Source organism: Fundulus heteroclitus, chromosome 15, assembly GCF_011125445.2.
Source record: "Fundulus heteroclitus isolate FHET01 chromosome 15, MU-UCD_Fhet_4.1, whole genome shotgun sequence".
NCBI lineage: Eukaryota > Metazoa > Chordata > Actinopteri > Cyprinodontiformes > Fundulidae > Fundulus > Fundulus heteroclitus.
Window position 1 is genome coordinate 17,179,901 of NC_046375.1, and position 11,440 is coordinate 17,191,340.

Genomic DNA, 11,440 nt, shown 5'->3' on the forward strand with positions numbered 1-11,440 from the left:
TTTATCTTGATTAATTACATCCAGATGCGAGGATAAAAAGCTGAACCGGTTCACATTTGAATCGTTTGTTACCTAGCGGCAGTTTCCAAGCTGGGTTTCTACATCCGGGTCAACAGATAAAGATGGCGGCCCACACTGGGAAATCAACCGGCATGAGTGATATGTTGCAGTTTATGAAGCTTATCGGACAGCTAAAAGTAAGACGTATATCATTACAGTTTTGCTCGTTCATGGGGATTGTGTGTGTGTGTGTGTGTCCGGATTTTAGAGAATCGAAAGTACTTGGCGTGTAAAGTCTGCTGCTATAGCCTGGCATGTAAACAAGCCACCGCTTTATTACTGCGGTGGAACCTTTTGAATTAAAAATACAACGTTTATGTTTAGATCAAATAAGTGTTGTATTGGTGCAATCGTTTATTTTAATTCCACTTTAGATGGGACCCATTAATTTAAGATTGTCACTTTTTAGTACAGTGCGCAAGTCTGGCGATGACTCGAGTTGTCTTGTGTTCAGTGTTTTTTTTTTTTTTTTTTCTCCCCCCCCCCCCCCCCCCCCCCCCCCCCTCCAATCAAGTGTAAATATGAAATGTTTTTAGACTTAGCTTAGTTCACAAACGTCTTAAAAGTTTGTGTTTCGTTAATAAAAGGTAAATTCTAGTGTTTAAAATAGTAGTTTGTCTTATATATTTTAACTACATCAAACTCCAGGGCTAATATTTTACACCAGGAATTTGCTATAGTTATAAGGTGCGACACTTTGACAAACCTATAGTCGAGTAAGTGTAAAACTATATAATATGGATTAACAAACAAAACAAATGCAAGTTGTATAAGAACAATTGAATAAGAATGACACAATTATTTGCAGAAGCACTAAGTGGCAGACATATCTACGTGCATTATTCCGGGTTTGCGTTGTGCAGATGTATTGCAGCGGGAAACTGCTTAGGAATGGTGCACAGGGCGGCAACCTGTTGACCTACATGCAAAGGAGTGTGCGGTGTAAATGTAATACCTTGAGTTCCATTCCATTGGAGAAACTTGATGTTTACAGCATCATGCTGTGGGGATGCTTATTACATATGCCACACATTTCAAATTTTAACTGTAAAAAAAAAAAGCTTCCTTTTCATAATCCTTCTATCTGCTGATCTATTATATAAAATCCCAATATAATCAATAAATGTTCATGGTTGTTATGTGACAAATGTAAAAAAAAAAAACAGCAAAAGGATATAAACAATTTTGCATGGAGCTGTGCATTTAAGCCTACATTTTTAAGCTTTTGATGACCTATGATGTTTTGCAGAGGGTCCCACGGACCGGCTGGGTGTACAGAAAGGTGAAGAATCCTGAGAGCGTGTCAGACCACATGTACAGGATGGCTATGATGTCTCTGACCATCACTGACCCTACAGTAGACAGAGACAGGTGGGTTCTATATTCATATTACTATCCCTTTGGAATTTCAACCCTACATACCCTTTAAGGGAAAAAATGGTCGCTCCAATAAAAGGAGAATCCTTTACCTGCCTACGAATCTCATTTCTTCCCTCAGGTGCATAAAACTTGCACTTGTACATGATATGGCGGAGTGCATTGTGGGAGATATCGCACCGTCGGACAACATCAGTAAAGCAGAGAAACACAGGAGAGAAGAGGCAAGTGAGGAAAAACTCATTAAAGTCACATTCTCTGTATGAGGCACTTTAAGGGAAAGAAAGAATAAAACATCTCTCTTTCAGGAAGCAATGAGACATCTGACAAATCTGCTGCCGGAGGGTCTCAAACAGGAGATTTACGTGCTGTGGGAGGTATGCTGATTTTGGATGAAGCCATGTGATTCTTGTGTTTCCTGTCCCTTTGAACTAAAGTGTTTTGAAAAAAACTATTTTCTGTTACATATTTTTTCAGTTATGCCATTAAGTCTCTCTTAAATGTTTTAGATTATCAAACAGATTTTAAAATCAAACACAACTTGAGTTAGCAGTTTGGAAATAATGATTTCAATTGTCAAGGGAAATCGTTTTCCAAACCACCCTCATCCTTCTTGTTCAAACATGAATTAACTACGAATCACCAGATTTTTCTCTGGTCCAATTTCACTCACCAGACCTACTGCATGTGACACCTGTACAATTAGGAAATCAGTTGAATAGAAGTTGTCTGACAGAATGAAGGCGGCTAAAAAGATCTCGCAAAGCCTTATTACCATATAAAAAATAAAAATCAAGAACCAGGCCATTTCTAAGGGTTTGAGTCTCTGTTGAATTGCAGTGCGAGCCATTATCCACAAAAGAAGAAAACATGGAACATTGATGATGAACTTCCCCAGGAGCGTCTGGCCCACCAAAGTTAAACCAAGAGCACAGCCACAACTCTTCCAGCATGTTAAATAAGACCTCCGTCAACACCAAAACACTGCAGGCCTCACTTGTTTCAGCTAAAGTCAGGGTTCTCAGTTAAACATTAAGAAAAAGAGAATGAAAATGGCGTACACTGGATAGTTCTAGGACCAAAACCACGGGTGACCAAAAAGACATCTTAAAGATTGCCTCAACTTTTGGAAACATATTCTGTGGACTGATAGGAACTGAAACTTTTTGGAAGGTGTTTGTACTGCGGCATCTGGGCCTGGCATAAAACTGATGCAGCATTTCAGGAAAAAGCATCATCAGTCATGGTAGTTTAGTGGCCCAGGGCAGCTTTGCCACCTCAGGATCTGGATAACTTTAGATAATTGATGGAGCCACAAATTCAGCAGAAAATCCTGAATGAGTACGTCTCGCCATGAATTTGTGACCTTAAAGCTATAGTAAGTGATGTTGGGGGACTATCAAGTCTTGAAAGTGTCACCTCCTCTTAGCTCCACCACCTCCTTCACCTCCCTTCAATGCTCCATTCAAAGGTTCTCTCCATTTGGACTGAATGGCAGGGTCAGAGTTTTTACAGTGGTCTGATTTTTATTTATTTTTTTCTAAATACATAATGTATTGATGAGTCTCTGGATTGATGGAACATTTCACTCAGTGTTTCTGAACAGGATTACCAAATATAGCTTTAAGCTACAGCACACTTGGGTTATGCAGCAGGATGATGATTTAAAACAAATCAGCAAGAACACCTCCAAATGCTAAAAAAAAAAAAATTACAAAAGGGTTAGGGTTAGAAAAAGAGAAGCTCTTGGATGTGCCCTATTCGAAGTTCAATCTTAAATCTAACGTTCTGACAGGACCTGAAACAAGCCATTCATTATCGGCAACTTTACAATCCGGTTGGATCAGAACCTTTGTACAATGATGAGTGGGCAGAAATTTCTCCACTGTGATGTTAAAGACTCACTGCCAGTTACCCCTAACACTTGCCTCCTAAAGAGGCATTATTTGGGTTTTTAAGTTGGATTTACTTTTTCAAACTAAGCCAGGTTGGTCAGAAATCTTTTTTTTTCCTTCATAACTTAAAAAAAAATGTGTTTATTTTAAGTTATATCAAACCATGTTTGAAAAACATTTAAGAGGGGCTAAAAAGCTAAAAGAAGAAATCTGAGTGAATGAGTCCTTTCAGCTGCTGTCTTGTTCAGGGGTCACCAGAGAGTCCTTACAACCTGCAGACCTACTTCACAGAGTTTTTATGTCGGACGCCCTTCTTGACGCAACCGGGATTCAAACCTAAATACTTCAAACTTAAGATTCAAACTTAAAAAGAAGAAATTTGATGTGGCAAATACGTTTTCCCTGCAGCCTTAGTGTATTGTTTAGGTGAAACAAGAGTTTTTGTGTGTTTGGCAGGAATACGAGTCCCAGAGTAGTCCAGAGGCCAGGCTGGTGAAACAGTTTGACCTCCTGGAGATGATCATGCAGGCTCATGAGTACGAAGAGCTGGAGGGAACGCCAGGAAGACTCCAGGAGTTCTTCGACTCCACTACAGGTACGGGCCCGGCCCCAGAGTAACTCTCCCTCTATCGTTCTGGAAATTTGACATTTCATTTGCATTATGGAATTTGCATTTAACAGTTTCAAAGCAGCCCGATTTCCGACTCTTCGGTTTTTACGCCCTTTTAAGGTCGCTTCGACCACCCGGATGTCCTCCAGCTGCTCGGCTCTCTAAACGAACAAAGAGGAAGGAGCGCCAAGGAGCAGAAGAACTCACAGACTGACGGCTCAGAATCTGAACACTAACACACAAAGTCACACTAGTCCTGACTGTGGGCAAGAAGGAAAAAAAAATACTAATTTATCCTCATGGACGGAGAAAGCAGCCTGGAGCACACCCTGCATGTACAAGCAGAACCAAACATCCAGTCAGAGCGCAAAATCCTGCTCCACCCTGTTCAGACTGGCTGATGATGAAACAGATTTCTGGTTTAACATAAACTGGTTTTATTTATTTCATCTATCTATCTACCTATCTATACACACACATCCAAACAAACAAATATCCATTGTCTTACATGCTTATCTGTGGTTTAGAAAACTCTCCAAAGCAAAATTTCCTACATCCACCGTGTTTATTGGTAAGTTTTAAATACTGTAACATTGTACACATTATCAGGTAAAATCCAACAAAAGTTATCTATAAAAAAAAAAAAAGTAAATGTTGCAGCACCACATGTCTCAAACAGATAGTTTCCTCCGTAATATGAATATTTCACGCTGTCACTGGAATATGCACAGGAGGAACAGAAACGAATCATGTCACAAAATGAGGTTCTGCGTCATGATTCAGGGCGTTGCATTAGATTTTGCTTTCATTTCTCGTTTGCAGAGCTGAAGCAGGCTCGTACATTCGGCGTCGATTGCTTTCTCCATTTGCTTTGGGATGAATGATCGTTAATATTTACACCTCTGTTAAACTCGTCTCTGGTAAATGTGACTAAGGTATTAAAAAGTTGTTTGTTATGTAAATGCCAATCCCATCCTTTGCATTTTCCATTACCAAAACATTTATTACCTCACAGACTGGAAAAATGGTTCTTTCAGTACATGAATGCTGATGTGAATTTAATTTAATAAAAAAAATAAAAAAATAAATAGTGGGTTACTGGCATCTTCTGGAGCCTTCGGGAAGGAGGAGGGAATCCTTCATAGTGTGAAAACATTTAAACAGTTGAAAATACATGAATTCACTGGAAAAGTCAATTTCATGGCAAAGTTCTAAAGAGCCCACACAGATTCAATGGAAAAAAAACTTCCCTACGGCTTGTTTAACATATTGTTTTGTAAATCCATGCAGTTTTTTATTTTTGAAATAGTAGCCATAAATTGTTATGCACACAACACAAACATGTTTTATTAGTTAGTAGGTAATGTGTAATAAAGTAAATGGGACACGTAGTATGCATGACCTGTAGGTGTGGTAGTGTAACAAGTGAAAACGTTTGAGCCAGTTTTTGTAGATAAAACTGCGTTTAACTAAAACACAAAGAATTATTTATAGTGCAACAGACTGAAAATGGAGCCGTTTTAATGGCGTCAGACTAATACTGGGATTAAAGGAGAACAAAATGTAATTTTTGATGAAGTTAGAAAGACATTAGAAATATGAACTATGATCTCGTTTTAGAGAATCTCAACTACAACTGAGTGTCTGGAAGCCAAGAGCCTCAACAATGAATTTTTTTCCCCATTCATTGTCTGGTGAGAGCCCACGTGCTTCTATAGTCGGCCATTTTGAGATTCCGAAATGAAAGCGAAGGTATTTTAGCCAAGCCTAATTAACGCGGCATTGCCAGCAATTTCACGAGTGTCGCAAGGTTTACGCAAAAGATTTGTCTGCAAATCAAAACATTGCTTTCCGCTTTGGTCAGAAGTTCTAGTAGATACACAACAATGTGCTGTGATACAGCAAGAGAGAAGGAGAGGAGGAAGAGCGGCGCTTTGGAGTCCTAACAGGGTCTCTCCGCAGGGTCAGTCAGGTTGTTAGTGGGTGTTTCCTGAACGCTGGCGTTGGCTGCAGACGAGAGGACTTCCTCGAAGCTGCCTCCGGTCCCAGTGCCTCCAACTTTAGTCTGGTATCAGAAAGAGATGAAGAACAGAGGAAGAAAAAAAAAACATCACGCATTATGAAATTATAAAGAACATGTATTAATTCGGTACTACAATAGTTCTGGTGCTGTGCAACAAGATTTAAGCTCTCAAAAACACCACCATCAAGCGACAAGCGCTTAAAACCCTAGCTTTACACCCTAATAAAGGTGTTTCAACAGCTTATTAGAAGAAAAATTACAATAGGCATCTAGTTACTTTCCCCTACTGGGCAGCAGCGAGTAGAAACCAGCCGTCCTAAAACCAAGTTAGTAACAGAAGTTCAAGCAGAGGACGCCACGGTGTGTCAGAGAGGATATAAATAATCCACGCTCTCACTGTCACACTATATGATAGTAATTACACACAGATTATAGTGTTCAGCTCTCTGTTTCACTGTAACATGTGAAGAAGAAACTTCCCAGCCACAGAAGCTCACTGCGGAAACATACTGCCAGTGTGGTGTAGAGCCTAAAGCTCTCTGGTTGACCACAGCTGGGAAACATCTCTTCAAAACGGGTGCACCACAACAAAAAAGGCTAAAGTATTTCAACTAATCAATTAAATTAGAGCAAGCAACAATACGGACACAAAGAGGCGGAGCATCCTTCCCCACCAGATGATGGACAGATGTAAGGGCTCGTGTCAAAAGAGCTAAAAGAAAAATTTAATAAAAAATAAATCTTTATGCTGATTATTTCAGAAAAAACTTTGTACATTAAAACACTAAATATCTCTGTTGTTTATAAAAAGAATCAAAGGAAATATACTTTCTGCAGAGCACTCTGACGATTAAAAAGGCCACAAGGAGCCAACATTGGAAATGCCATCAATGTAAAGGTTGGAGATCAGTATGTAACATATTTTATTCAGGGTAGAACATTTTGACCAACTCCAACTGATCCAAACAGGCTTGTAGCATTTTTTGAGAGCTTTTTATCCAGATTTCCAATAAAATGAAAGAAACATCAATGGTAATCCTAAAGTTTAGTTCATCAATCAATAATCTTTACTGTCATTTTGCAGCCATAATGCAATTTTGTGGCTGGAATATCACCGTGGAGAGGAGACCCTTCCCAACAAAGCTCCCAAGTGCATTCAGGGGGATCCCAAGTTTTTCCCTGGAGAAAGAGAATCTTGAGTATATAGTCGATCCAACGAGTTCCAGGTTTTCCCCGGAGCCTCCACCCAGTGCAGGGGTCAGTAACCTTTACAACCCGCAGAGCCATTTTTGCCCTCGGTCTAACAAATTTTGTTTAGAGCCACACAAGTTACACATCTCTTTGAAACAAGAGCTTGTTTTTAGAGTATACTATAGGAACTTTGTTTACATTTTTTTTAATTAAAGATCAACAGTTTTTATTGTTTCAACCAACAGCATTTTTATATTTAGGTTTAATGCATTTTCTTCAATTGGACTTTTGATTTTTATAGCAAATGGCATCAAATGATGGAAAAGCAAGTCGTTTGAAACCTATTGACAAAAAGATACTTTATTCATCTATAGTAAAATATTCTATACAGCATTGGTTTCTTTCTTTCTGGAAATGTTATGCATATATTGCAGAACTAAATACATCCTAGAGCTAGCAATTTTAAATTACCTTTACATTTAGAAACATTGACCAGTTTTTTCCCTCCCCGCATTTTTGGTCTAAGTTTTTAAGAGCCAAAGCTGAAGGTGTAAAGAACCACAAGCGGTTCTGGAGCCACAGGTTGCAGACCCCTGACCCAGTGGGACATGCCTGAAAAAACCCTCTAAAAGAGGACACCCAAGATTAATCTGACCTTTAGCTCTTTATTCACTATGACAGCGGCCACATTATACAGACAAAACCCTAATTTGTTTCTGGCACCATCGTGTAGTCACCTAAGAGTGTTATCTTTTGACGACACTTGGCCTCAGACTTACAGCAGCTGACCCTCAAAAGAAACATGATTATCTACTTGTTGTAGCAACGACAAAAAGGACCCGTCCGATAAAGCCTTGCAAAGTGTTCCACCTTCTTTCATTTTTTCGTCTCACAAGCACAAACTTTAATGTATTTCATAAAGATTTTATGGGACAGCCCAACTAAGGCTAAAAGTTCTAACAGGTTTTCATCAAACACTGACCTAAGACCATCTATCTTCCTATCAGCTCTAATAAACCTATAATAACAAACTGTGTACCTGCTGGGAAAAAAAAGCATTTCCACAGTATGATGCTGCCACCACCATTTTTCATTGTTTAAAATATATTTTCAGGGTTATGTGTTATCTTTGACCTCAACTACATATAAATGTGGTGGTGAAAAAGGGATAAAAGTTGTGTGTAATCATCATACATATGGTAAAATATATTGTAAAAATTACAATCTCAGCTAGGGGAATAATCTAAATGTTAAATAAAAATGGCCTGGAAATGGACCCTTTATGACCCCCACTAAGATTTAAAATTACTAAACGTTAACTAGTGGTCCCGGTCTGCCACATAGCATCTAAGGGCCAGACAATCCCATCCACTGTTCCAGTCTATTAATCAGTACGTTAAGGTCAAATGTGTCAAACGCAGTAATGAGATTGAGTAATACTAAGATAAAAATTTAAAACTTGTATTATTGCAGTCTTAGTGAGGTCTAAAGTCTGAAACTGAAACAATTATTCTTCATCACAAGAGGTAAATTGTTGCAAGAAATGCTTTTTTGCAAGGTAGCGCATCAGCTGGATTTTCTAAGGATTCAGACATCCTGTTTCCTGGTAGAAAAGTTAAATGTCAACAACTGACAGCTTTTCACATCTTGAATATGACGCAAAATTGCTGCTTACCACTTTTGATAATATAAGCTCACGCTACCTAAAAACATTACACGCAAATACAGCTTACCTTGATGGTGGAAACTGTATTTTCAACTTTCTCTTCAAAGGATCTGAAGCTGGGGGAGTTTCTGTGAACAAAACATTAACATGGTTTTAAAAAAAAATGTTTTTTTTTTTTGGTATATTCTGAAAATAGAACCGTTTGAATACACAGATATAAATCTGAAATCACTGGTTGTGAATTATGTTGGAGGGGGGATAGACAGAGTTTCTAGCATAAACACATTTTTTACACATTTGTATAAACGGGAAGGAGGGACGCCATCTGATAAGAGAGGGTGGGAACTTGTGAAAACATGTCAGGTATTTCAAGCTGCCCTACAGGGCCAAAAAAAAGCATCTCCAACACACACACACACACACACACACACACACACACACACACACACACACACAGTGTTTACCTCATGGTAGGCATGCTCATAGAGTGCCTGACAGAGTATCTGTCCCCAGAGAGCGTGGTGAGAGAGAAGTCAATGATTAGCCAAGATTACACACAGAAGCAACCTCGACATGTGCAGCGATCGCCCTGCGGCGTCTCCTTTCATATCAAACATCTTTGCCAACAGGAATATTCCAATGTTGCAGTGGAGATGTTTGGGAGATAATGTAGGATTTCTTTGCCACTTTTAATACTGTCCAAATTTCCAGTTAAAAACTAGTGAACCCTGACAAGAGATTTAACTTTGTCCGGTTAAAGAAGAGCCACAGACAATCACTCAGGAGGGAACCTTTGCAGAGATCAACAGCTGACCGAGTTCAGCTGCCGGCCGTGACAGCAACTATTTCTAAGCTGGCCAAATGCACTCTGATGCCATCCAGCTGGTGTTAACTGCTGATCTGACTGAGATATACTGAGCTAAGAGGTCTTAGCGACAGGCAACGAATGTGACATAACCGGCTGGGTGATTCTTACCCTATTGAGTTGGACCTTGGAAAGCGTGAAGGGAAATAGAGAACAGTTTAGGTGCTTTTTACAACATTCAGACTGGACACAATCCGTCACAGTCATGCTCTTTTAATTCCATTTAACTGATAGAGATATGAATCCATTTCACAAAAAAGAAAAAGGAAATAAACGGATCAATGCAATGATGAATACGTAGGGAACCAGGTGAGAGAAAGTTTTAAACACAGGTAAAACAGACAATAACATGACGAGAGCGCTTTTAAAGACACAGCACCACTGCACGGCAAGAAGACCAAGTTTAAAGTCCTTTAAAAGCAAAAACCTCTGCAAAATATTTGAATAATAAAGTTTTTTTTCTCCCCCCCAACATTCATTTATTCCTAATAATCACTCTTGGTTCAATCAGTTAATGTTTATTTCTGTACAGCACACTCCCAACTTACTGGCACCACAACACTAAAATTCTTTACTTTTAAAGGCTGATGTAGTGTCTTTGAACTTTTAATTAATACTCCCCAACTTTCCTCTTCAAAAGAGAAGCTCACCAAGTCACCGTGACCACCACTCGCCAGGAGGAAGCCTTTCCTGCCCCACCAGCACAAGCACAAATTGTACGGAGTTTTTTGGCAACAAGTATGAAAGGAAGGCTTGCCATAAAGCCAACAACGAACACGTGTATGGCGGAGGATCTGTGATGCTGTGGGCTTTTTGGAAATTTGTTAAGGGTGTATGGTGTCGTCTGTCCGGCCTCTCAACCTTCAACCAGATAATCATCCGAAACATATGGCCACATTTGCAATTAGTAAGTAAGGTTGGGTATACACTGCAAAAATGGAACTAAAAGTAAGTAAAATTTCCTTGAAATGAGTGCATGTGTCCTTGATTTGAGTAGCATGTTTAAATGATCTGCCAATTGAATGAGATTTTTGCACGAAACATAGGAATAACTTATCTCCATGATCTTACTTCAAGTGCAGTTTATCTAATTATCTTATTTTAGGGGTAGAAGTACTCATTCCATTGGCAGATAATCTTATTAACCTGCTTAAATCAAGGACAAAAACACTCATTTCAAGAGAATTTTACTTACTTTTAGTTCCCTTTTAGCAGTGAACTGTCAAGTAAATGGGGGGGATCTGGGAGGCTGTGGGCCTGTTGCTTTTCAAAAGGCTCGGAGAACCTTCGTAAGAGGGCCTGGCATTTATGACTATACTTCATTTGATTTAAAATCTGTTTTTAACAGAAATCTAAGCATGGGTCACCTCTAAAAGAAGACCCACTGATTCCCAAGACCTAAAGGCTTTAGAAAGCCTGTGGGGATTAGCTGAAGGGAAGAGGGGGAGGGGGTAGGGGGGGTCATAAGAGAGGAAATTGTGCATATAGGAAAGGTGAAAGGTTCTTCTCTGTATATGATCCACCCTCTGAAATGTTAAAGGAGAAGAATAAGGATTGACCTGTTAGCTAAAAGCAGTCTAAAAAGTTATAACAGCAGGTTTACCAGAAACTATAGCGCTGGTGATTTTGATAAAAACAGCTTTTTTTTGTTGGATTTTCTTCATAACATAACTAGCCTCAAAATAAAGGTTGTTTTTCTCAGCGTGAAACTACACTACAGTAATAAAACATTCATTTGTTTTAAGGCTTTTTT

General features: G+C 39.1%; 2 protein-coding genes across 2 annotated transcripts; one reads left to right on the forward strand and one right to left on the reverse strand.

Moving 5' to 3' along the window:
- Positions 1–54: 54 nt before the first annotated feature.
- hddc2 (HD domain containing 2) lies at positions 55–4,607 on the forward strand. The gene is made up of 6 exons (XM_012868792.3): positions 55–197; positions 1,310–1,431; positions 1,559–1,661; positions 1,746–1,814; positions 3,789–3,927; positions 4,063–4,607. Exons 1-6 carry the CDS (start codon positions 123–125, stop codon positions 4,176–4,178), a joined length of 624 nt encoding a protein of 207 aa, XP_012724246.2. The 5' UTR covers positions 55–122; the 3' UTR covers positions 4,179–4,607.
- Positions 4,489–9,813, reverse strand: tpd52l1 (tpd52 like 1; the record flags this gene model as incomplete). Its single annotated transcript, XM_036147562.1, is given in 4 exon segments — positions 4,489–6,007; positions 8,890–8,950; positions 9,287–9,325; positions 9,799–9,813. Coding segments are annotated over 4 exon segments (238 nt in total), but the record flags the coding sequence as incomplete, so codon positions are not given.
- Between the last annotated feature and the right edge of the window lie 1,627 nt (positions 9,814–11,440).

Bases quoted from the DNA above. Each gene is read 5' to 3' on its own strand.
- hddc2 (XM_012868792.3), top strand. From the start codon at position 123: ATGGCGGCCCACACTGGGAAATCAACCGGCATGAGTGATATGTTGCAG. The intron at 198-1,309 runs GTAAGACGTATA...GATGTTTTGCAG, and splicing joins AGCTTATCGGACAGCTAAAA to AGGGTCCCACGGACCGGCTG. The intron at 1,662-1,745 runs GCAAGTGAGGAA...TCTCTCTTTCAG, and splicing joins AGAAACACAGGAGAGAAGAG to GAAGCAATGAGACATCTGAC.